The sequence below is a fragment of the Hemicordylus capensis genome, chromosome 3, assembly GCF_027244095.1.
Source record: "Hemicordylus capensis ecotype Gifberg chromosome 3, rHemCap1.1.pri, whole genome shotgun sequence".
Lineage (NCBI taxonomy): Eukaryota > Metazoa > Chordata > Lepidosauria > Squamata > Cordylidae > Hemicordylus > Hemicordylus capensis.
In genome coordinates this window covers 2,656,563-2,681,669 of record NC_069659.1, presented here as the reverse complement: position 1 = coordinate 2,681,669, position 25,107 = coordinate 2,656,563, and the positions used below count along the sequence as shown (strand labels likewise).

Below are 25,107 nucleotides of genomic sequence, written 5' to 3'. Positions count from 1 at the left end.
TCAAGATTGGTTGCGATGTCCAAACTGAACCCACCAGAATTGGCTTATTCTAACCTACTTGCTTCAGAGAACCCAAGATCTGAACCTGACAGTTCAAGTGAGTTTCTGGGCTAGAGTTTTCTGAAGCAAGTCGGTTGGGATAAGCCGAGATTGATCATGACAACTGAACCACCAAGCTCAGCACCACCTAACCCAGCAAGGAAGGGCTTACTCTGCAGGGGGTGGGGTGGGATGGGGGAGAGGGATGCCTGCCCCAGGGGCTGAGGGAGCTCCCGTGGGGCTCAGTGGCAACCGAGGTCCCATGAGAAGTCTGAACCTGCCCTCCACTTCCCTGGGGTTGGAAAGGGGAGGATGTGGGAGGCTGCTGGTGTTGAAAGTCTCCACATCAGACAATAGGAGTGATTGTCCCCACTATTATTACATTATTAATTATTTCTAAATATTTATATTCCCTAATTACAGAGTTTGACTCCTCCCTGGATTTGGGTGAGTGTCCAGGGAGACTCTCTTGCTTTTACCAAATGGAAAAGTACAAAAACCTCCTGCGTGCAGCCTACATGTGGTGAGAAAACTTGATAGGTTGCAGAACATTTAACCTTGAGGCATGTCTGCACCAGAGTAAAACCCCTTTTTCCTGAGTTAACAATCCACTCAGAGGCGGGTGAAATTACAAAGAATAAAAAGAGAAAACTTTATTCAAAAGACCCCACAGGACTCCACAGAGTTACTTTAGAGTATGACTGCTTAATTACTGCTTAATTTCAGTAGGACTTCCAGCAAGCCATTTAGCCAGGATGTCAGCTAACTGCTGTTTGCTTTGGGACAGGGTCATGGGTTCAAGTCCCCCCCTTGTGATTCCCCTTTCCCCTGAAATCACCCCCTAGGCTTGCCTGGAGTGCCTGCCATCAGTTTAGGGCTCATTCCAGGATTGGGACCTGATGGGTGCGGGCAGAACTGCTGCCTCTCCCACACAGCTGCCCATACATGATGACCATCCTCTGAACCCGCCCCCCCCCCACACACACCCCCTAGATGGGGCTTTTTTGTGTGCTGTCTGGCAGCAGCACTCCAGCTCTGGACTGGGCTTCCTAAGGAGGTGGTCTTCGTTGGTTGTCTTCCTGGAGCCAGGCAAACCTTTTTGTCTACCTTCTTCGTCCCTGGGCGTTTGGCTTCAACCTCTGCAAACATTTCTTTGGTTTTATTGCTCTATTTTTACTGCTGCTGCTTTAATTTTTTATTTGGTCATCTGTTGTTTGTTGTGAGCTGCTCTGCAAATGAAAATATTAATGGCAGGGTATACATACTCGTCTTGGTAAATAAACCAGCCCTGTTCCATTTTATCCTGTAGTTGCTTGTGTGCTTATTCATGGCATGTACTGAGGGGAAAGACGCAGCCCAAGATTCCTCTGGTCTCTACAGTGACTTAGCTGGGCCACACTGGCAGGGGGTGGCACTGTTTCTGGCCAACAGACTTCTCCCCCCACCCCCTTCTTGGGCTGTATTTAGAGCCTGTTTCCAATGTCAGGGGGGCCAAGATGGAAGCTGCGAAGCTGCATTTTTTTAAAAAAAACCCAAAGTACCAAAGGCTTGTGCCGAATCCTTCACTCTCACCAGGGACTAGCAAACTGCATCTCGTTGCTCCAATCAAATGGCTTCTCCAACACATCTTGAATCCTGTTTCATAATGAACTACCCCAGAGTGGGACCAGCAACGTCAGGAGGACAAATGTCTTCAAAGTCATAAAATGTTCACGTTAGTGGGTTTCAGATCCCACCAGATCTGGCAATTTATGGCAAATGATATTGTTCTGCAACTAGGAAGCCAGCCACACCCTTCTGGAATTTGGAGCCATGGCTGTTGGCAGCTCGAATGATTCCAAAGGTCTAATTGCCACTAATATGCAATCTATCCATTAAACATTTTGAAGAGTTTGTGAGTGGATTTGACGAAAAGAACGTCATACCTCCTAATTAGCTGAATGAACTACTTTTTACACCGGAATATGGTTGGGAAAAGGTTTGCTTTATTTATTTTTTAAGAAGAAATTCTGCATATAATCATAATATTTTAATTGTTATTGTTCTGAACAGATTGACTGTTTTACCTGTTTTAACTATTATTGTTCTGATACTGAACTCACTTCAGTAATTAGATCAATCATTAAAAAAATGACACCACCACGCCCAAGAGAAGCAGAAGATCTTTCTCAGTTTCAAATTTACAACATGTACCACATATAGTCATTATTCAATAAAATGCATAATGAAGTTGAAATCCTATAAACTTCAAACTGTTCTTTTACTTCCCTTTTGCAAGCACATTAATAAAAAGTCCTGTTACATCTCTTTGATTTCTTGAACTTTCCTACAAGTTGCATAGTTTCCTATGCAGCATGACTTTGCCTGGTCAGCAGCAGAGGCCTGCTTTGAATTCCAAACATCCCAGGTTCTATAATCAGGATCTCCAGATTTAAAAGTTTCCATGTCAGAGAGGCTGCGATGGCTGAAAAAGGACCCCAACGGGCTAGCAAATCAGCAGCCTCCTGCCCCAAATGATCCTCCTCTCCTTGCATTAACTTTGCAAACAAACAAAATTATTTATTTATGTTCAGGTGATGAATCTTTGTCATGATGTCTGTAATGTATTCTTTTATTCCTTACAAATGTTATCTTCCTTCCTTCACTTCTTTTCTCTTTGTCCTTGTTTATTGTTAATATAACATTATTTCAATCAAACGTTGTTGTTTGAAAAAAGGAATGCATTCATTTCGGCTTCCCTCCACTCTTGCCCTCCTGCCCTCCTGCTCTTGAGCCAAAGACCACCTACCACCAATTCTTCGGGATGTAGGAGACAGACTCTGTACAAACCAAAACCCTTTTTGAAATCCAAGAGTGTGGTGTGAGCTTTTTTTCATTCAGGTTGAAATTCTTTGGATGCTTCCTGGGAAGAAAGTCCCCTTGGATGATGATGATGATGATGATGATGATGATTACATTTTATATCCTGCTTTTCCTCCAAGGAGCCCTGAGTGGTGTACTACATACTTAGGTTTCTCCTCACAACAACCCTGTGAAGTAGGTTAGGCTGAGAGAGAAGTGACTGGCCCAGAGTCACCCAGCAAGTCTCATGGCTGAATCGGGATTTGAACTCGGCTCTCTCTGGTTCTAGTCCAGCACTCTAACCACTACACCACACTGACTAGGGTTGCCATATTCTGGCTTTCCAAATTTGGGTGCCTAATTTGCATATTATGTAAATTGGCTTGAAAATAATTTTTGAGCAGAAGAGGGACTGCATGTTTTGACTCCGCTTCTACAAGGGCTAGAGCTTAGTGTTTTTTTGTTTTTGTTTTTGTTTTAAATGAAAGCTGAAATGTGGGTGAATCTGGGTAGGCTAAGCAATCTGGGTGAGATGCTTAAAAATCTGGGTGAAAACCAAAATTCCAGGGGGCATGGCAACTCTACCTTGGACTCAGCAGGGTTTACTTGGGAGAAAACATAACATGGGACTAGGCTGTCAATGCCTTGGCAGCGGCTTTGGGTGTGCATGAAACTCTGCTTCTCCCAACAGCACCCGCACCCCATAGCAAAGGGGGCCAGCATCCTGGGTTCTTCTGAGACAGCTCTTTCTCCTGCTGGCCTGTTGATCATGGCCTTCTCCCTCTTCAGGGAATGGTTGCCTTTCAGTCACAGATCCCGGGGAGCGACAGCACAGGAGGGCCATCAACTTCAATCACGCAGGATTCACTCCAGACCTGTGGAGTTTAGATTGTGAGCCCTTTGGGAACAGGGATCCACCATCCATCTTATTAATCAATCATCAATCAATTATTTCTTTCTCTATGTGAACTGCTTTGGGAACCTTTGATGAAAAGCAGTATATAACAGTCATCATTGTCAAAGGGAGTAGTTTTTTTTGGGGGGGGGGTCACTTTTTCCAGCAAAGAGAGGGGGGACAACATGGTGGCAGCTTCTCCCCTTCCCACCAGTGGTGACTGTGGCAGTGGCCTCTTCTTCCCCATCTTGAGGGCGGTGGCTTCTCTACCTCTTCCAAGATTCACACAATCAGCAAGAGGGTAGGAAGAACATCCTACCCAAGTTCAGGAGCTGGGCACGTCCTGTTTCCTGCTCATTTGCAGGGTAGGAGGCACTGGCAGTGATCCTGCATGAGGCTCCTGCTGGGCAGGATGGAGGGGGACTTATCTTCCCACCTCATTTCACAGCTGGGTGTGCAGCTGCTGGGTCAGCGCAAGCCTCACAGGCGATGCCTTCCCCTGCCTCCTACCTTGCTTTTTACTCACATGGGTTCACAAAATGGGAGCATCCGCAGCTCCTAGACTTGGGGAGGACGCTTGCCCTGTCCCGTTTCTGATTGTGTGAGCGTGTCTTCAGAGAAGGTTAGAGCTGGAAGGGACCCTGGTGGTCTTCTAGTCCAACCCTTGCTAACTTGGCAAAGAGGCACCTTTTAATGTGGCGATTCTCTTTATTGAGCAGGGGGAGAGCAACTGGCCCTATCCACCCCCAGCACAGCATCCCTCCAGTGGCCGTTGCTGGTGTCTTATCTTATGTTTCTTTTTAGATTGTGAGCCCTTTGGGGACAGGGATCTAATTTGTTTATTTCTTGTTTACACAGTCAGACAGGTGTTATTGACTGGTTTGTTTTATCCAGACATCGAGTCCTTCCCAAGGACTTGGGATGCCAGAATTTTATTGTCAATGGTTATAGATATCGTCACAGAATATAGGCTGTTCCCAGTAAAGCTGCTTTTTGTAATTGGCTGATGGTGATTTCTGTGGCCCCTCTGGTGTTGAGGTGCTCTTCAAGGTCTTTGGGAACTGCACCCAGGGCGCCAATGACCACTGGGATTATTTTGGTCTTTTTCTGCCACAGCCTTTCAATTTCAATTTGTAGATCTTTGTATTTGGTGAATTTTTCTATTTCTTTTTCTTCTATTCTGCTATCCCCTGGTATTGCTATGTCAATTATTTTAACTTGTTTTTCTTTCTTCTTGACTACAGTTATATCTGGTGTATTGTGTAGCAGATGTTTGTCTGTTTGTAGTCGGAAGTCCCATAATATTTTTACATCTTCATTTTCTACCACTTTTTCAATTTTATGGTCCCACCAATTTTTGGCCACAGGTAGCTTGTATTTTTTGCAGATGTTCCAGTGTGTCATCCCTGCTACCTTGTCATGCCTTTGTTTGTAGTCAGTCTGTGCGATCTTTTTACAACAGGTGATCAGGTGGTCCACTGTTTCATCTGCTTCTTTACAAAGGTGGCACTTGCTGTTTGTGGTGGATTTTTCGACTTTTGCTCTTACTGCATTTGTTCGTGGTGCCTGTTCTTGTGCAGCCAGTATTAAACCCTCTGTTTCTTTCTTCAAGTTGCCATTCTTAAGCCATTGCCAGGTCTTGGTGATGTCTGATTTTCCACTTATATTGTGCAAATATTGACCATGCAGGGGCTTATTTTCCCATTTTTCCGCTCGGTTCTTGACTTCTTCTTCTTCTTCTTCTTCTTCTTATTATTATTATTATTATTATTCCATCTTATTTATTTATTATTTCTCTATGTAAACTGCCCTGAGCCATTTTTGGAAGGGCGGTCTATAAATCGAATGAATGAATGAATGAATGAATGAACCCCCTGCTCAGTGCAAGAAACCCCTCCCCCCTCCCCTTGGGCAAATGGGCTTTCCTCCCAGGGGGCCCTCTGTCATCCCAGGGGCTTCTGTAAGGAAGTCCGATTGCAGGTGGGGAGGCAAGAGAAGGCAGCAGCAGTGTGAGTCCCACATGCTGCCATCTGGCCTTCTTCCACCCATCCCTTCAACTGCAAAGGGGAACATCCCGCAGAGATGGGATGATGCTCCCATGTGTGCATCAGGAGGCAATGGGAGAAGGCTGCAGCAGTCCTGCCTCATCCTGACACTCCCCACATGGCCATAGGAACATAGGAAGCTGCCTTCTACCGAGTCAGACCACTGGGCAATCTAGTTCAGTATCGTCTACACCAGGGATTCCCAACGTTGGGTCCCCAGATGTTATTGGACTTAACTCCCATCATCCCCAGCTCCAGTGGCCTTTGGTTAGGGGTTAGGGGAGTTGAAGTCCAATAACAACTGGAGAACTAAGGTTGGGAATCCCTGGTCTACACTGACTGGCAGTGGCTTCTCCAAGGTTGTAGGCAGGAGTCTCTCTCAGCCCTACCTGGAGATCCTGTCAGGGAGGGAACCTGGGACCTTCTGCAATCTGCATGCAAGCGGGCAGGTGCTCTTCCACTGAGCTGTGGCCCCATCCCCTAATATCTTGCAATGCTCACACATGGAGCCTCCCACTCACATGCAAACCAGGGCAGACCCTGCTTAGCAAAGGGGACAATTCATGCTTGCTCCCACAAGACCAGCTCTCTTCCCCTGCTGGAGTCACAGGGGTCAACCATGGGCCAGTGCCCAGCCTGGTCGACCTCTAACACCTGGCCTGCCTTCATGCCTGCTTCTTTTCTATCATCACTGGACATTCTTGGATGGGGGTAATTGTATTTGGCAGCATCTTGTGCAAAGAGAAAGTCCTGGGCCAGAGGCAACAAGAGAGTGTCTGATCAGGAAGAGAATCCTGGTCATGTGGGTGGGTGATGAGGGGCAGCACAGGGGCTCCATTTTGAGGTGTGAAGCCCCCAGGTCCTTTCTTCCTAAGGGTTGCCTAGGGGTATCACCTGTTTGAATGTTTTCTTCTTGCTTTTTAAAATTGTTATTGGTTTTTACAACTTGAATGCTTTCTTCTGAGTGAACATGCATAGGATGGGGCTCCATGCAGGATCTTTGGCCTCCTCTTTTTGTGGTGGATGTGATGCATTCATCAGCTGTTTGGAAGATGGTTCCTGGGCATCTCATGGATGGCCCTATCTAGCTTCTTCTTCAGCACGCCGAGCAGCAAGACAAAGGGAGAGGTCTGCTGCTGTCAAGAGGATGCCTCGGTCCTCCTTATACAATCCTTGACCAAAGGTTGTCCAGCTGATCTTTGGAACAGGCCCCTTGGCAGAGAGCCAACACTGGTTCCTTTCTCATCACAGGCACAGACCAGGCTGGCTGCTTTAAGGCTCACCTGAGCACAGCTGCCAGCCCACAGGAAGTGGAAACAGCTGCTGGGCTGAAGAGGCTGGGCTATTAAAGCTGCCCAGAGGGGCTTTCTCTTCTCTGCCGTTTGCGGGTTGCAAGTCCGGTACCAAGAAGGTTAGCTTGCCTTTTGCTGGGTTTTTCCTCTGTGTTGTTATTCTTGGGGAATGTGCCAGTCTGCTTCTGAGCTGAGAGTGGATTGCTTTGAAGCCAGGTATGGCTTGGGAGGGATTCCTTTCTGTGGTTTGCAGGTGTGTAACTCTGAGGGGGGCGGATAAGTAGGATCCTTGCTGCTGCTGCTCACCTGCTTAACTTGTGAAAATGGGTGAGCCTAGAGCTCTGTCAAGGGCTACTGATGGTGGTGGTAAGTCAAGTGTGCGGTTGAGCTGGTGTCAACTCCTAGCGCCAACAGAGCCCTGTGGTTTTCTTCTGGTAGAGTACAGGAGGGGTCTACTGTTGTTCTCTCCTGCACAGTATGAGATGATGCCTTCCTATATTGCTGCTGCCTGATGTTGGTGGTAGTTGTGGGCATACAGCAGTAAGTTCTCTTGAATCTTAGCCTGGCCAGGCAATGCAAGCTGGCCTGTAGCGGAGCCTTAATCTAGACTGAGGAGAGCTGGTCTTGTGGCAGTGAGCATGAATGGTCCCCTTTGCTAAGCAGGGTCTGTCTTGGTTTGCACTTGGATGGGAGACTACATACAAGCACTGTAAGATATTCCCCTGAGGGGAGGGGACTGTTGCTCAGGTTCACTCCCTGGCAGCATCTCCAGGTAGGGCAGGGCTGGGAGGGACTTTCCTCCCAGAGACCTGCTGCCAGTCTGGGTAGACAATACTGAGCTAGATGGGCCAAGGGACGGACTCTGTATAAGGCAGGTTCCTAGATCCCGTGTTGCGAGGAGTTGGTCTTGCTTCAACTTGAACAGTATTCCAAGGGCAAACCTCTGCTACCCCCTTAGTGATGAATGGATGCTCTTCACATCTACAACGAAAGCTGAATGCTGTTGTGTTGACTGTTGAGGCCAAACCTAGCTGATGCTCATGGCCTCTGAACCCCAGTGGCAAGGGGGTCTCCTGGCACGTGGTAACCAGAGCAGTCTCCTGGCACGTGGTAACCAGAGCAGTCTCCTGGCACGTGGTAACCAGAGCAGTCTCCTGGCACGTGGTAACCAGAGCAGTCTCCTGGCACGTGGTAACCAGAGCAGTCTTCCACCCACCCCATTTAGTGCAGTGAGAGGCACCTTGTTGGGGGGGAAACCTCAGATATCTCCTGCTAGATTACTGCAGTAGGGAGGGAGGTCCTGGCCTCTAAGAATAACTCCGGAAGGTGACTTGACCAGCCCCACCCAGTCTTGTTGGGGGTTGTAACTTTTATCCCCTAGTTAATTAGCAGAGCACTAAAGAAGCTGCCCACTCCAGTTACAGAGCAGTTGCAGAGTTTAGTTGTTGCAGCTATTTCAAGAAGACACATAGAGATGCTTGTCGAATAAATACTAAGTATTTATAGGTGAAGTACACTTTGGATAGGAAAGACCTTGCCCTAATCTATAGAACTGCATAATGTAGTTAGAGAGCAGGCTTCCATCTGGTCTCTAAGAAGAAAGGAAAGGATTCTGACTTGGTACAGGAAATGCCTGCAGAGTCAGTTCAGGGGTCATAGTGTAGAGACTGCTAGGGAGACCCTAACTCACTACTTCTTCTCCCAGTGCCCCTAGTGGTCATTAGGATAGTTGCTGCAAAAGGCCAATGCACTGGAAGACCATCTCCAACAATTCTGATCTTCCACGTGCCCAGGGGGAGGGTGGTGCTCAGCACCACAGTATCAGGGGCTTAGCCAGCCCGCCGGCGGCCTGTGTGCGGCCGCGGTGGGCAGCCCTGCTAGCCCCACCCTCCGCATTTGATGTCAGATGCAGGGGATAGCCACGCCACGCATCTGACGTCAGACGCGGGGGGGGCGTGGTCTGGCTCCTGAACGGAGCCTTGAGGCTCCGTTTGGGAGTTGCAGTTTAACTGCTGAAGGGGCCACGCGGCCCCTTTGGCAGTTAAACTAAGGCTCTTCCAGGAAGAGCCGCTCCTGGGCTGTGCTGCGAAGGCAGCGCCAGTCTTTTAGCTTCTGAAGGGGCCGCACAGCCCCTTCAGGAGCTAGTTAGGCTGGGTTTGCAGAGTGCAGCCAGGCTGCAAATGCTGCAAACGCAGTGCCAGCCTTAATTTAGCTCCTGACGGGGCTGCGTGGCCCCCACTCGGGAGCTAAACTACTACCCCCGTGTCTAACGTCAGACACAGGGGGCGTGTCGGGGCCGCTCTTGTGGCCCCTGATTGGTCAGCAGCTAGCGGTGTGCCCGAACCGGTCCGGCGGCCATTCCAAAGAATGGCCGAACTGCCGGACCGGTCCGGCCCTGCCTGGTCCGGGTCCGGGTGGGGGGTATGCCTTTAAGGGCGGGAGGGCTTGCTTAGCCCTCCCGCCTCCTTCCCCCCCCCAGTGCCCGTATTTAACAGTATAGGGGCGCTGGAAACCAGCCGCCCCCCGCCGCCGCCGCCGCCACCGCCGCGGCGAAATAACCCCCAAAGCCAGCCAGCCAGCCAGCCCTCCCTCCCTCCCAGCTAGCTGCCCGCCCGCACACCCACCCACCCGCTCGCTCACCCGCTCACTGGATAAGAAATGAGAGGAGCTCCGGCACAGAGCTCCTCTCGTTCGGAAGGCCTCCTGCAGAATGGCGGCTGGCGCGCGCGCGCATGCGCGCGCCGCAAAGCACACCGTTCTCCGGAGGCCCGGTCTACCCGCCGGGAAAGGGCTGGGTAGACCGGGCCTCCGATCGCTGGGTAGACCAGGCCTCCGATCGCTGGGTAGACCGGGCCTCCGGCGATCGGAGGCCCAGTCTACTCAGCGATCGGAGGCCCGGTCTACCCGGCCCTTTCCCGGCGGGTAGACCGGGCCTCCGGAGAACGGCGTGCTTTGTGGCGCGCGCATGCGCGCGCGCAAGCCGCCATTCTGCAGGAGGCCTTCCAAACGAGAGGAGCTCTGTGCCGGAGCTCCTCTCGTTTCTTATCCAGTGAGCGGGTGAGCGAGCGGGTGGGTGGGCGGGCGGGCAGCTAGCTGGGAGGGAGGGAGGGAGGGCTGGCTGGCTGGCTTTGGGGGTTATTTCGCCGCGGCGGCGGCGGGGAGGCGGCTGGTTTCCAGCGCCCCTATACTGTTAAATACGGGCGCTGGCGGGGGCAAGGAGGCGGGAGGGCTAAGCAAGCCCTCCCCGCCCTAAAAACAAGCCCCCCCTTCGGTGCCGGTCCGAACTTCTCCGGACCGTGCACATCACTATCAGCGGCCCAGGTTCTGTGAACCCGTTGGCCCAATGGTGGCTCCCCCCCTGCACAGTATGGTCTGCAGTGGGCCATCCATACTGGGTAACTTCAGACTTCCTATCTCCTGGCCTTATGGGGGTCCCTCCTTTGTTAGGTGCCCCCCCTCAACAAAAGTTCTCACAGCAGTTTACATAGAAAAACAAATAGATAAACAAGGTGAGGGAGGAGGGGCTAGTTTGACCAGCTAAATACAAGGCTATGGTAGCAGCATGCATTGTCCCATTTGCTAAGCAGGGTCCACCCTGGTTGCATTTGAATGGAAGACCACATTAGTGAGCACTGGAAGATATTCCCCTTAGTAGGGGGTGGCCACCACTCTGGGAAGATGAGCACCTGCCTGCTTGCATGCAGAAGGTTCCAGGTTCCCTCCCTGGCAGCATCTCCAAGATAGGACAAGATATTTTTATTGAACCAACAAACTACCAAAGCATACAGTATGTTGCCAAAGCACAATTGTATACAAAGTGGTTGTTTGTACATCATATATCAACAAAGATTTACACACCAGGATTTGGAAACCCACAAGGTTATGAAGTATATGCAGGTAGTTCTGTAACTCGGGGGTGGGGGATTTCAAGGCACACCAGGTAATCAGATAGGGCTGAGAGAGACTCCTGCCTGCAACCTTGGAGAAGCTGCTGCCGGTCCAGGTAGACAATACCGAGCTAAATGGACCAAGGGTCTGACTCGGTAGAAGGCAGCCTCCCTATATTCCATCATGTTCAGTAACAACCAGTAACCAGTACCCTGCACCTTGCAATCCGAGAGATCAGGTTCTGCAGTAGTTTCACCTTGGGATGAGGACTCCTTCAGTCCTCCTCCAAAGACAAGACAGGGACTCCTTGCCCCACTGGGGAAGGGGTGAAGGGCTGGTGTGTGGGGGGGGGCGGTGGGGGGGTGCGCACTCTGGACCTGTGCCCAGAATTCCTGCCTTAAAGACACCACTGTTGTCTTGTGCATTATCCAATCTAGCCCAGTCATCTGGCACAGAGTATGAAAATGGTGTCCTCCTAGAGCAGGGGTTCTGAACACTGGGTCCCCAGATTGTGTTGGAGGACCACAACCACGATGGCTGAAGGGAGGAGTAATCCAAGGGCCTCCAAGGTGGGGGGGGGGCTCTGTTCTAGGCCTTGCTCTTGGGGGTTCTGCCTGGCCCCAGTTCTCTTGAGTGACCAGAGAATTCTCTTCCCTTCCCTCGTGGGCCTGAGAGAACCACATCTGTCCTTGTGATGGTGGCACGTCAGTCTCTTAACCTGGGAGGCAGCGGCAGCAGTCTTCTCTAGGAGCTTTCCCAGACAGCTGGCTTTACTGCAGGCTTACTGTGAGGCTTTACTGTGAACTCGAAGTTGTCCAAAAAACCTGATGCAAAAAGTGGATTTTTTTTAACCCTGGATATAAATCGGGCTACACATTAATGTGAATGAAAAACCCAATTTGTGTGTGAAGTGCTCCCCAATAACTCACAGTGGCTTCGGGATAAATTTGGTGGCTATGTGAACGTACCCCCTCCCTTCTGGAGGAGCTGCGGACTAAAGGAAGCTCTGTGTGAACAAGGCTCATGGAGTTGACGGTGGCTGATGAGGTGATAATTCCTCCTTATGCAGAGGCGTATCTAGGGGAAATAGCGCCTAGGGCAAACACTGAAATTGCACCCCCTGTCCAAACATCTGACACCCATCTTTGAGATAACTTTACCATAATATCAGCTCAAAAATACAAGTCAAGCTCGTTAATCTTTTAATATTTCAAAAACTATTTAGCAGTGGACTTAGCCAGACCAAAAAATGCTGGAAAACTACAAATTTCAGTATGTGGGGGCTTATGAAATACCCAAATACTATGTACTTGGAAAACCAAACAGAAGTGCCTGTCTAATTCTCTACTATGCATTGTAGCATCACCATTACATAAGTTTTAAAAATCAATGGAGAATTTGACTTTTCCCAGATACTCTGAAAATAATTAAAGGATATGCAGAGTAAACTGTGTCACTGCTTGGAATATATTCTAGTCTTTCAGAAAGACAGTTGAAATGAGAGAAAGAGAGCAGGAAACTCCCAGTGGGCCTTAACATTAAAGTTTTCACACTGATTCAAAGACAAACTCACCATTAATAGCCATATTAGCAAGACACCACATTTAACTCACTTATCACAAGAAGCAAAGTAAGAGCAAATGAATACAATCCTAGCTCTTAAGCGTCAGCTCAGTATTCACAAGCCCTGATTCTCTGTACATAGTGCCAATCTGAATATGTGTACAGTGTCTTATATTATATTATTTTTTTTTACCCGTAGCCCCTTTGGGGGGCTTCCTAAAGGCTGGGGTGGGTTGCAAAGATTCCCCCTCACCCCGCTGGCCTCGCAGGGACCATTTGAGCATGTGCAGTGGCCGTTTTTAAAAAAAATCTTTTTTTTTTTAAAGGCCACTGAAAACAAAATGGCCACTGCGCATGCTCAAATGGCCTCTGCAAGTCCTGGCATGACCTAGGGCCTCACAGAGGCCCTTTGAGCATGCACGGTGGCCATTTTGTTTTTGGCAGCCATTTTTTTAAAAATTAATTTTACAAAAAGGCACCCCCCCTTCAAGGGGCGCCCGGGGCACGTGCCCTGCCTGCCCTACCCCTAGATACGCCCCTGTCCTTATGGCATAGACTCTGGCTCAGCTTTGGCTTTTTTCATAAGCAGGTCTCTGTACCTTCCCAAACCTGCTTAACCAAAGACCATGGGACCGTAATAAAGAAGCATATACAATCGAATGCAAAACATCTGCTCCCAACCTGGCTGTCCCAAGGACTGGGAGTGGAGCCTCTGTCGCTCTGTGGTCTGGCTGGACTGTTCTGCTGGGCAGGCTGCGGGTGGGGTGGCCCTTGACCTTTGCAACTAGAGTGTGTCTTCTTCAGCCTTGGGAATGCAGCTCCCACAGGTTTGGAGGAGGGACAGAGATGGCTAAGAAGGCGTCTCTGTCACTTGAGCTTCAGCAGGCAGTGGACACTGCTAAAACGGAGTCCTCCTTGAAGGGCAAGTGATCTCTTTTGGGGACCCTAATTTGAGATCAGCAGCAGTTGTGTGTTGTCTAGTTGTAAGGGAACGGCTGCTGTGCTTTTGCATTCAGAGAAAACCAAATGCCCTGACACACAAGTGGCATCTAAACACTGAATTTGCACGTGCAAACATGCATTACAAATGTATGAAATAAGGCTAACCTTGTAGTGCAGGCAGCCTCTGGAGGCCTCCCCTCTGGAGCTTTCCTAGACAGCAGGCTTTACTGTAGGTTTACGGTGAGTTCAAAGTTGCCCCTCAAACCCATGCAAAAAGTGGATTTTTTTTAACCCGGACATAAATTGTGCTACACTCTTAACGCGTAATGAAAAACCCAAATTGTGTGTGAACTGCTCCCCAATAGCTCTCTGGGACTTCAGGGTAAATCTGCCAGATATAAGGAGCCAGTGTGGTGTAGTGGTTAGAGTGCTGGACTAGGACTGGGGAGACCCGAGTTCAAATCCCCATTCAGCCATGAGACTTGCTGGGTGACTCTGGGCCAGTCACTTCTCTCTCAGCCTAACCTACTTCACAGGGTTGCTGTGAGGAGAAATCTAAGTATGTAGTACACTGCTCTGAGCTCCTTGGAGGAAGAGCAGGATATAAAATGTAAAAATAAAAATAATAAAATATGTGAATGCACACCCTCCATTTCTGGGGGAGATGCAAACTAAAAACTGGGTGTGAAACTTCCAGGCACTGAGTACAAGCTGTGTTTATCTATCTTCAGCCTCTGATAAGACTTGATTATTGTGCAAATGGGTTTGTTTCTCTCTATTGAGATCACAGCCCACTGTAACTATGGACTGACCATAGTTGACCTCTGTGAGCTGTGCCTGCATAGAAGTCTTGGGTATGGACTTGTGTGCCTGGAAAAACTTAAATCTATTTTATAAAATCTATTGTAGAGATTTTAAATTTGGTTTGTTTTTATATTTTTAGCTTAATACTTTTATTGGTTTTTTAACTTTTGTAAACCTCCTTGCAATTGTTTTTAATGAAAGGCGGTATATAAATGCAGCAATAAAAATAAATAAATAAGTCTGGTCTTCCCCTTAAACATAAAAGCGAACACTGTTTCTACAATGATACGACAATTAAGTTTTGCATCGTTGCAACCAGGGACTTCCTGGTTCACTCGCTGGCTGCAATGGTGCCAACTTGGTGTTGCTCTCCCTGAAACTCAGCCACATCCTCTGGCCAAGAGGCAGACATTCCTGTCTTGAGGTATGCCTGGCTGGGTGGGAGAGCAGCAAGTGGTCTCGAGTGAGAGCCTGAAGTGGCGGCTGCTGCTGCAGCAATCTTATTGGGAAATGTTGAGTGGTGCTCGGCCCTTCCCAAGGCACGAAGCAGTGGTGCCGTCTGGCACGGAGAAGCCAGCTCTCTCTCGGGCTAAGGAGCACCGTATAACGCGCAAGGTGCAGCCTTGTTGAGGATTCACCTTGTGTTCTTGTCCTGCAGCTGTCTCCCTCCTCAACTGCTACAGCTTTCTCTTCTCCTGCAGCAAGATGGCAGCACAGTGGATGATGTTGGGGCTGCTTGCTGTAGTGACAGCTGTGGTTGCCAAGCAGAAGGAAGCGGTGCTGAACATGTGTATGGATGGCAAGCATCATAAATCAGAGCCAGGTCCAGAGGATGCCCTGCATCAACAGGTATGGGCCCACCAGACCCCTTCCTCTGGCTGAACTAAACTTGTGCATCCCCAATGGTCATTGTTTGGGGTGGGGGTGGGGGAGATCGCATGCTTGGCCTGCAGAAGGTCCGTCCCAGCATTTCAATTTTTAAAGACTCTTTCTTGCTGGAGAGCCACTGCGAAGTGGCTGGTCTGGCCCAGTATCTAGTCGTACAGCCTGACTCTGTAAGGCAGCTTTATCTGGCTAGCCTGAAGTTGCCAGTTGGCTGGCCCCAGGACAGGTGCTTTCCATCTGGCCTACAATCCAGAGGGACCTTTAATGTTGTACCCTGGCTGAGCAGGCTTCTTTCACCCTCTGCCCCCTGATGTGGACGGGGGCAGCTTTGCCACAGTCTTCCCACTTGGCGTTTGCGGCTATGCCTAAAAGGGGGTTATCCCTGCCAAAGCTTATTTTGCAAGGGTGCAGACAGAGGGAAAGTTGGAAGAGAAGCTCCTTGCAATTTTTTTGCGCTGTGGGTTGGGGGGAGAGACATTTGTGGCAGGGCAGGGATGGGTTATTAGGTTTGCTGGGGGAGCTCAATCAAATGAGGGGGGAACTCCTCAAATGCTTGGGAGGGGAGGCTTACTGCTGCACCCCTGCTCCATGGCTGCCCACACCAAGGAGGAGGGTTTTCGGACTCTTGCTCAACTTAGTGCTAGAAGCGTTTGAGGCATTTATGAGTTTGTGTGGTGCTTTGCAAAAGATAAAACGGTCTTCTGCCCCAAGGGGCTTACATGGTAGATCCCTTTCAAGTAGTTCCACCCTGGCCAGCAGCTGCTTTAAGGGCTAACTTTAGCAGGAGGAGCATTCTGAAAGGGGGCAAAGATGGGCTTGGAGTCCCTCTGAGCTGGCCCCTCTAACTCGGCTTCTTCGGGCTCTCAGGATGGCTCCTTAGCTGTTCTCCCTTGCAGTTGTGACTTAAGAGAAAGCAAGACGGCAGTGTAAGCATGTGTTCAACAGTGCATGATGCAAATGCTCCTTCCTCCCTGCATTCTGCCCCCACCCCTTAAAACTGAGCTCTGTGCCAAGTGAAGGCCCTGCTGGTATGGAACTTAAACTTTGCTTCGCCTGTGTTCCTAGACCAAAGTAGATCTGTCTTTGAACATTTGCACATTTGCCAGATGAAACATTAGCAGTCTCAGTTGCTCCAGGTAACTGAGTAATGGGGTAACGGAGGTAAAAACTTGGAATGGCCATCCAAATCCTGAAGTAAAGCAACAAAGCCCCTTGTTAGGCTTCTAATGGATCTCACCTGAATAAATGTATGACTGTACTTACCTGAATCCAAGACTAGGTTTTTCCAAATCTTTTGATGTTAGAAATCGGGGGTGTGTGTGTGTGATCCCTTCCCTTTTGAGTAAACTTGGGTAGAACCTGTATTCAACCTCTATTTTTTTTAAGGGGCTCATCTTAAATTCAGGGTCTTGTTTTGGGGTAAATACAGTATACATAAGAGCAGCCATGCTGGATAAGGCCAGAGGCCTATCTACTCCAGCATCCTGTCTCTCTGTGGTCCATCAGATGCCTCTGAGAAGCCCACAGGCAAGAGGTATGTGAATGCCCTCTCTCCTGCTGTTGCTCCCCTGCAACTAGCATTTAGAGGCATCTTGCCTCCTGAGGCTGGAGGTGGCCTATAGCCACCAGACTAGTAGCCATTGATAGACCTGTCCTCCATGAATTTGTCTAAGCTCCTTTTTAAAGCCATTTAGGCTGTTGGCTGACACCACATCTCGAGGCAGAGAATTCCATAGGTTAATCATGTGCGAGAAAGTACTTTCTTCTGCAGGTCGTACATTTCCTGGTCATTAGTTTCATGGGATGACCCCTGGATCTAGTGTTGGGGGAGAGAGAGAAAAAATCATCCTTCCAGTCTCCATGCATAGTTTTATACACCTCGATCATGTCTCCTTGTAGTCACTTTTTTCCACATTAAAGAGCCCCAGGTGTTGTAGCCTTGCCTCTTAAGAAAGGTGCTGTAGGCCCCTGATAATCTGGGTTGCCCTCTTCTGCACCTTTTCCAGTTCTATGAAGTCCTTCCTAAGATATGGTGACCAGAACTGTACACAGTATTCCAAATGTGGCCGCACCATAGATTTGTATAAGGGTATAATATTGGCATTCTGCTACCTGCTACGTAGACATTAAAATCTAATTGGTTTTCCTCTGGGGTTGCTGTCTTAATGCCACATCTGGAAGAGGCTTTAAAGGAGGCAGAGGAGCTCAGAACTCGTCTGGATTCTCAGGAGTTAAGTAGTAGGTGTGGCAATGGTCAGGCATGAAAATAGCTTCATATATGCAGTTGTATTTATCCTGTATGCCTTCAAGTGCCTTTCGAAGACGCATTTATTACCCTTGTTTAGGGGTTCCCATCCTGTGGTATTCCAGATGTTGAACTACAATTCCCATCACTCTCAGCTACAATTTATTGTGGCTGGGGGTAATGGGAGTTGTAGTCCACCAACATCTGGAGTCCCACAGGTTGGGAACCTATGCCTGAGCTCTTCTGATATGACACTTCCACAGAAGAATGTGAGAGCAGCAACACACCAGAGACATCTAATTCCACCCTTGCTTGGAATTCACTAGAAAAGCCCAATGCCTAAAACTTGGTTTTTGTGTCTCATCATCTCCATGGATTCTCTCGCTTCTAGTCTGTCTGGGCCTTTGACTGAACAGACTCTGGAGGGGATATAATAGATCCAAACACTCTTACTGGCTTTTGCTGCCAAGCAGAAACTATCCCTCCTAGTGCTCTCACATGGCCCATCTTGCCCTGAGGCTTTCTGGGCAGTACTCAATATCTCCCTTGCCTCTGTGGTATGTTTTGGCCCGAACATATTTATTTTATTTTTTAATACCACCTGATAAATACATCTCTAGGCAGTATACAAAATTTAAAACAATATAAAAGTCACAGATTAGTATCCCCAAACACAATTCATAAAACAATTATTAAAATTTGAGTTAATAATTTTAAATATTACATTATTAAAATATTAATCTCATTACTCTAATGAGAGTAAGCCTGCAGGCTGACACCTGTTATCATTGTACTTCACCTAGCAGTGCTGGGTGCTTTAAAAACTATTTATAAATGTGGACTTTTTCTCATTTAGAGAAAAAAAAAGCCCGAAAGAGTAACATGAAACTCACTGGGTGACTCTGGGCCAGTCATGTATCTCTCAGCCTAACCTACCTCACAAGGTGGTTGTGAGGATAAAAATAACCATATACCTCTGAGCTCCTGGGGTAAGAGCAGGATACAAGTATAAAAAAAAAATTCTAGTAAGAACTAATCTGCCTTTTACTTACTTTTCATTATCCCTACAACTGGACTAAATGTAGACCGCCTAACCAACTTGGACCAAAAATTATCCCATTTGCGCCTCAAACGTTCACATGTCTGCCATCTTGAATTGGGATGGATGACATCACAAACTAAACCGTTGAGGTGTCCCTCCCTACAGCTGTACCTCATTTGGTTCATAAGAACATAAGAACAGCCCTGCTGGATCAGGCCCAAGGAGGCCCATCTAGTCCAGCATCCTGTTTCACACAGTGGCCCACCAGATGCTGCTGGAAGCCACAGATAGGAGTTGAGGGCGTGCCCTCTCTCCTGCCATTACTCCCCTGCAACTGGTACTCAGAGGCACCCTGCACCCTGCATATTAGCCCAGGCATTGTAAAATTGATGGGCGGTGGGGGGGGGGACAAGGTCCACTGGGTGATCTTGTAAGCCTACTGGAATGTCGAATTGGCACCTGAGCAGCCTTCCCAGTAAGAAGCTGGAAAAGCTTGGAGCAGAGATGCAAAGCTTTGTCCATCTAGCTGTTGGACTAAAATTCCCATCTACCCCAGCCACAGTAGCCAATAACTGGGGAACGGGGGTTGTAGTCGAGCACCTGAGGATGCCCCCTTTTCTGCTAGAAACTCTCCCCCACTTGTATGTATGCCTGTGGGTTCTCTCTGCTCCCATAGTGTTCCCCGTGGAAGGACAATGCGTGCTGCACCGTGAAGACAAGCGAGGAAGCTCACAAGGACCAGTCCTACCTATACAACTTCACTTGGGACCATTGTGGCACCATGTCGCCCAAGTGCAAGAAGCACTTCATCCAGGACACCTGCCTGTACGAGTGCTCTCCCAACCTTGGGCCGTGGGTTAACCAGGTGGGTTGTGAGACTTTGCCTCCTTGCACATGTGGACACACAGAACCCAGTGGAGAGTTGGCTGTGGTCTGGCTGGTGGGGTTCTTCAGCAACTCGAAAAAGAAGGATGAATTGGGCAGGGGGTGGTCTGAGGGCTATATCATCACGATGCCTTAAAAAGGGTGGTGGTGGAGGAAAAACCACTCATGAACAGGTTGGCCCAAGTTTTGAGGGACATGCAAGGCTCCAAATGCTAAGGGGTGGGGTAGGTACTTGCAAAAGGCCTGGCCAGTGGCGCTCTTTGGACTGGACTTCTGGGTGGAGGTCCAGCCCCTGCAGGCCTGGAGGCCCTCCAAATGCTGGCCTAGGGGGCCTCCAAATGCTGAGCAGTCCCCTAATTTAAGTGACAGGATTGTCCATGCAAAATGTGGCATCTCTCTGCAAGTCAGTGGGAAGTATCTTATTAAGAATATCTGTAAAAATAAAAAACTTTTCCAGCTTTCCCTGAGCATGTTCTGGTGTGAAAAATAATGCATTGCAGCGTATCTTTTGGCAGCGGCAGGAGAAGTACCCCCCCCCAAAAGGCCTTTAGGTCCAGGCTCCAGAATTGCCTAGGTGCACCTCTTGGCCTGGCAGAAGAAACGGATGGGTACACAACCTTTCCTCCTGTCAAGGAGCCAGACCTCAGAGATCCACCTTCCCCAGCTGAGTTGCAAAAGAAGAAGCCATCCCAGCTTGCAAAGGGTGTGGCCTTGCCATGAAGCTGCTGGTGACCGCCCCCTCTGCCCGCATGCAGCTCTTCAGATTTCTCCTGAACACTTCTACATTTCTACTGCTGTGAGAACAGCAACCTACCAGAGATGTTTCACTCCACTCTTGCTTAGAATTCACTTGAAAAGCTGAGTACATAGAACTTGTCTTCACCCCCTCCTGGAACTAAGCCCAAGGACTTGTAACTGAAGTAACTGCCCTCCCTTGGTTTACCCTGTGTCCATTTCCCTTCTTGGTCTCCTGGTATCGATTTCTAGGCTGCAAGAGGGGTCTGTCTTCCCTAAAGTGCCTTGTGTGAGTAAGAGGCTGGGAGCAGAGTTAAGCACCCAGCAGTGTCCCACTGGAAGGAGAGCCGGTCATGGGTGTGTGGGTGTGGTAGCAAGCATGAATTGTCCCCTCTGCTTGGTTTGCATTTGGATGGGAGATGACATGTGTGAGCACTGTAAAGTATCCCACTTAGGGATGGGGCTGCTCTGGGAAGACGAGCATTTGCATGTTCCCTCCCTGGCAGCATCTCCAACCAGATAGGGCTGGGAGAGAGACTCCTGCCTGCAACCTTGGAGAAGCCGCTGCCAGTCCGCGAAGACAATACTGAGCTAGATGGACCCTCACCCTTTTCAACAAGAGGAAACAGACTTGAATGCACACTTGCTGAGCAAATAGGTTTCTGGGCAGCTGGTTTGCCTGTCCAAGAAAAGGATTGTTTGTCCTGTGGCTTGCTCTTGGCATCCGGTAGTCCTTGGCTGGCCACTCGGAGAGATGACCTACCTGTTGGACAAGTGACCCTGTTGGAGATGACCTACCTGTTGTACAAGTGACCCTGGGTCTTGACCGGGGCACAGCTTTGCTCTTGGGCTTGAGTTGGGAACGGAGACCCTTGGAGTGGGAAGGAGCTGCAGGTGGCCTGCTTGCCCTTCGCCCCCGGTCTGACTTCTGACTTCTGACGCAGGTGGATCAGAGCTGGCGCAAAGAGAGGATCCTGGATGTGCCCCTGTGCAAGGAAGACTGTGAGCAGTGGTGGGAGGACTGTCGGGACGACCTGACTTGCAAGGAGAACTGGCATGTCGGATGGGACTGGACCACAGGTCAGTGGGGGCAGAGGCGCTCTTACCCCTGGACTTTGGGGCCCGAGTCCAGGGCCTCCACACACCCCTGGGGGCCCCTAAATCCTCTTTAGTCTGCCCTGGGTGGGTGGTGTGGTTTGTGCCCTCAAGAACCTAGATGTTAAAAATGATGCTTAGCTTGCGGTGGTGGGGGGTGGGGGGGACCTCCAAAGGCCATTAGGCCCAGTCTCCAAAATCATCTAGGGGCACCTCTGAGTGGGGGCTAGCAGCAGCAGCAGCTTCCTCTTCTCCCCCTGCCCTGCCCCATGGATGGCATTGTGGAGTGGAGGAAGGAGAATGGTGGGGGGGGGGTGCTGCATTTGGTCAGCAGGGTGAGCTGGAGAGCCTCCTGCTTGTTGCTTGGTTCTGCAGGCAGCAGGTTCTTGTTAGAACTGGAACCTGCAACGGCCTCTACCTGAAGCTGCAGAGGACTGCTGCTAGTCAGCCCAGCATGGTCTGCTCTAGAATCAAACTGGCCTGATTCTAGAAGGCATCTTTGGAGGATGACTTTCTCATTCTGGGCCCCGAGGGCCAAAACAGGCACTCAATGAGAAGCCCTGTTGCGTTTCCCAGCTCTTCTTCTCTTTAAACCTGGGAGCAGCTTCCATCTGATGGTGGCGTCTGAAGGAGTAGCCCTTAACGGCCTGCCATACTGTTGTAAGGAGCAACTGCACACCTGGGGACCTATCAGGAAAACGGCATGGAGGAGCTGAACAGCTCTGTACCACGAGAGAACTGACAGAATCGGGTCCCTCCTGAACCGTACAGGGATGGCATCTGTTCAGACCTGAAGCCTCTGAAATGGAGAGACAGCATCGACAGTAGACACTGCAGAGGGGCAGCAGGCTCAGATGCCTACTAGGATCGCCACGGTTTGGGGTGGGTGCGTGTGGCTCTGCTCCACCGGGTTCCCAGTGCCAGGCAGTACAGGCAGGCTCCCCATGGGATGGACCATCCTCTGCTTTTCTATCAATTGCAGCAGCAGATGACGGGTCTCTGCTGTGTCGGACTAAATTTCCTAGGAATGTTTGGGGCCTTACTCCTGTCTGCAAGTATTTATTTATTTACCAGATTTGTACACCACCTCAAACATTTTATCTCTGGGCAGTTAACAATGGCATAAAACAAGTTAAAATATATACCAAAAAAAACCCCAATTCGGCAATTTAAAAATCACCTACAAATTAAAACTTTGAAATTTAAAAGAACTGAAAAAGCTTGGGTGAAGAGGTGGGTCTTCAAATGTTTTCTAAAAATTGTCAGAGATGAGGATGGTCATATCTCAGTAGGGAGTGCATTCCACTTGGTTTTGTGTGGGGTTTTTTTACATCTTCATCCTGCTCTTCCTCAAAGGAGCCCAGAGTGGTGTACAGGGTTTGTTCATGCACACAACAACGCTGTGGGGTAGGTTAGGCAGAGAGAAAAGTGACCAGCCCGGAGTTGCCAAGTGGGTTGTCGATCACCTAATCCTTGAAGGTCCATGTCGCATGACTAGACTTCCAAAAGGTTCCGTTGACTTCAGGCTGGCTGTGCAGGAGGTGACTTCTCTGAGAGGCTCCCAGACTGAGACCGGGCCTTGGCGAGGTCCAACAGACCGCTAGGAGTGTGGCGGGTTGGACTGAATGACCTTTTGGGTTCTTGTGACTTCAAGGTGTAAAACCAGCCAGACAGGTTAAGCCTGGCAGATTGCCAGTGGGTTGGGCCAATGGCTTTCAATGGTCCTTAGTGACCAGTGAATGCTGGATTTGGATGGGTCCCCCCCACCACACACACACACTTCTCCCCTTGCTAGAAAAATGTGGGTTTCGAGCCTCTTGTGTGGGAACTGCAGTGCAGACTGAGAAAGGCAAAGGGAGGTATTTTTAGCATTCTGGATGCAGTTCTGGACTGCACAACTGCTCCATCCCTGCCAAGATGTCCCTACTCACCTGTCCACCTGAATGGGAAAATAGGGACATGGTGGCAAGTATGCTACTCCTCCCCCCAAAAAATAAATAATTGTGTATATAACGGGAAGTGGTGAACTTTGGGACATGTGCTGGAGTGCCTAATACCTGTCGGATTAGAGTGGAGTTTACCAGTATCTGGAGGGCCCCACACTGCCTTGCCCTGATCATCTGCAGGACAGTGTGAGGTCTGTTCTAAGGCTCTCGGGGCAAGGCCAGATGAGAGGGGAGAGAGACTATTGTTGCTTGCTTGTTTTATGATTAGGGTCCCCAACACGGCACCCATGGGTTCCAGACAGGGAGCCCCTGGCATGTCCCAAGGCCTCTGCCAATAAAAGACCAACCCCCCCTTCACCTTGGATGTGGAAATCAAAGTCCTGATTAGCCCCCGCCCCCGCCTCCTGGCACAAATGCTTGGGTCACCTTCTGTTGGCTCTCTCCCACACGGCTGTCAGGTTCCTCCTTCTCCCAGGGGATTTCTGTTACCATGTGCCTGTAGGGATGGTTGGGGAAGAAGGCTCAACGGGAGAAGGGCTTTAGTCCTACTGAGGGCCACAAAGACTGTTTTGAAAGGTGAGTCAAGGAGGAAGCCAGCCCCACTCCGTTCGCTTGATTTACTAGGCTGCATCAGACCTTGAGCTTTAGTTCCTATTTGAAACAAACAAAAACCCAAACAGCCCAAGTCTGGGATTTCCCTGATTATTTTTGTCTTCATCTACAGTGATATTTGAACTTTTAAGAAAAGTTCATGCTGAACTTTCCCCAGGCCCCCCCTGCAGAACTGGTAAGTCTTTGCCCCTGGGGAGAGGAGAGAGGTGCTGACATCGGGATGATGCGGCCTCTCCAACGGGAGGACGGGGCTTGCCGCCTCCTCCTCCTCCAGCTGCATGCAAACCCATGTGGTGAACAGAGTTGTATGGCTAGGCACAGCCAACGGAAGGTCCCTTTTGGCTTGTAGGCCATCCACCTATGGACTTGGTCATCCATGTGTGGCTCTTGGCCAGTCAATTGCTCACGGCTGCCCACCCCCCTGCCCCTGGTCTGGAGCCATGAGCTGGCCCTCCTTGGCATCTGGGAACAGAGGTCTCTGGCTCTTGCCTGACTGCTCCTTCCTCCTTTCCCCCAGGGAACAATCGGTGCCCCAAGGGGTCCATGTGTCAGCAGCTGAAGCTGGTCTTCCCTACCCCCAAGGACCTGTGTGAGAAGATCTGGAGCCATTCGTACAAACACACGACCTACTCCAGGGGCAGTGGCCGCTGCATCCAGATGTGGTTTGACCCCAAGCAAGGCAACCCCAATGTGGCCGTGGCCAAATACTATGCCAGCGCAGGGCAGGGCTCCGCAGCCCACCTGCCGTGGACCGTTGTGGCTCTGCTCTCCCCTGCACTCCTGGCCCTGCTGTGAAGGCGGCAGCCAACGTGCTGCTCTCAGGACTCCACTCGGCAAAGCCGTTGCCAGCGTCCTCTGCCGCCAGGGCTTCCCCCCACGGCGGTCCAGGTGGGGCTGTGTGCCAGGATTAAAGGCTTGGAACGAAGCTTGTGAAGCCGGTGTGCTGCTTGTGTGTCTCCTCTGAAGCTCCAGCGGGCTGCCCGGCCACCTGCCCCCTCCGCTTGCCTGCCGTGGTTGGGCAGGCTTTGCTTTTGAGGGCTTGACCGGCCGGGCTGGGCTTGGAGCAGGGCAGCTGCTGGGCCCTGCCCTCATTGCTGCTACGAAAGTCAACTGGAAAGCGCCCCCCTCCCCACACACACACACTGGCTGACTTGCCCCAAGCCCACAGGGGGGGGGGAGTTGGGGGCCGGAGGGCCAAAGCAGGCTCGGGCTGGCCCACAGGGCATCAGGGCATATTTGTGGTGTGCCCCACTTGCAGGGCGGCACTCGGCAGCAGTGACTCCTCCCACCCTGGAGCACCCGTTATTCTGCTCAAAGCCCGGCCCCCTCCCCACATGCCTCCCGCTGCCCTCT

At 50.1% G+C, this 25,107-nt stretch overlaps 1 protein-coding gene across 4 annotated transcripts; it reads left to right on the top strand.

Moving 5' to 3' along the window:
• Positions 1–7,098: 7,098 nt before the first annotated feature.
• On the top strand, positions 7,099–24,679 carry LOC128350853 (folate receptor alpha-like). Of its 4 annotated transcripts, none has more exons than XM_053309647.1 (5): positions 7,099–7,231; positions 14,968–15,158; positions 19,158–19,346; positions 21,046–21,181; positions 24,272–24,679. In XM_053309647.1, the coding sequence occupies exons 2-5, from the start codon at positions 15,015–15,017 to the stop codon at positions 24,547–24,549; spliced, it is 747 nt and encodes a 248-aa protein (XP_053165622.1). In that variant the 5' UTR covers positions 7,099–7,231; positions 14,968–15,014; the 3' UTR covers positions 24,550–24,679. The 4 variants fall into 4 exon arrangements, with proteins under 4 accessions (XP_053165622.1, XP_053165625.1, XP_053165624.1 ...); XM_053309650.1 differs by having other exon boundaries at positions 7,127–7,231; positions 15,011–15,158; XM_053309649.1 differs by having other exon boundaries at positions 7,199–7,328.
• Positions 24,680–25,107: the final 428 nt, after the last annotated feature.

Bases quoted from the DNA above. Each gene is read 5' to 3' on its own strand.
- LOC128350853 (XM_053309646.1), top strand. From the start codon at position 7,282: ATGTGCCAGTCTGCTTCTGAGCTGAGAGTGGATTGCTTTGAAGCCAG. The intron at 7,329-15,010 runs GTATGGCTTGGG...CTTCTCCTGCAG, and splicing joins GTGGATTGCTTTGAAGCCAG to CAAGATGGCAGCACAGTGGA. The intron at 15,159-19,157 runs GTATGGGCCCAC...CTGCTCCCATAG, and splicing joins AGGATGCCCTGCATCAACAG to TGTTCCCCGTGGAAGGACAA.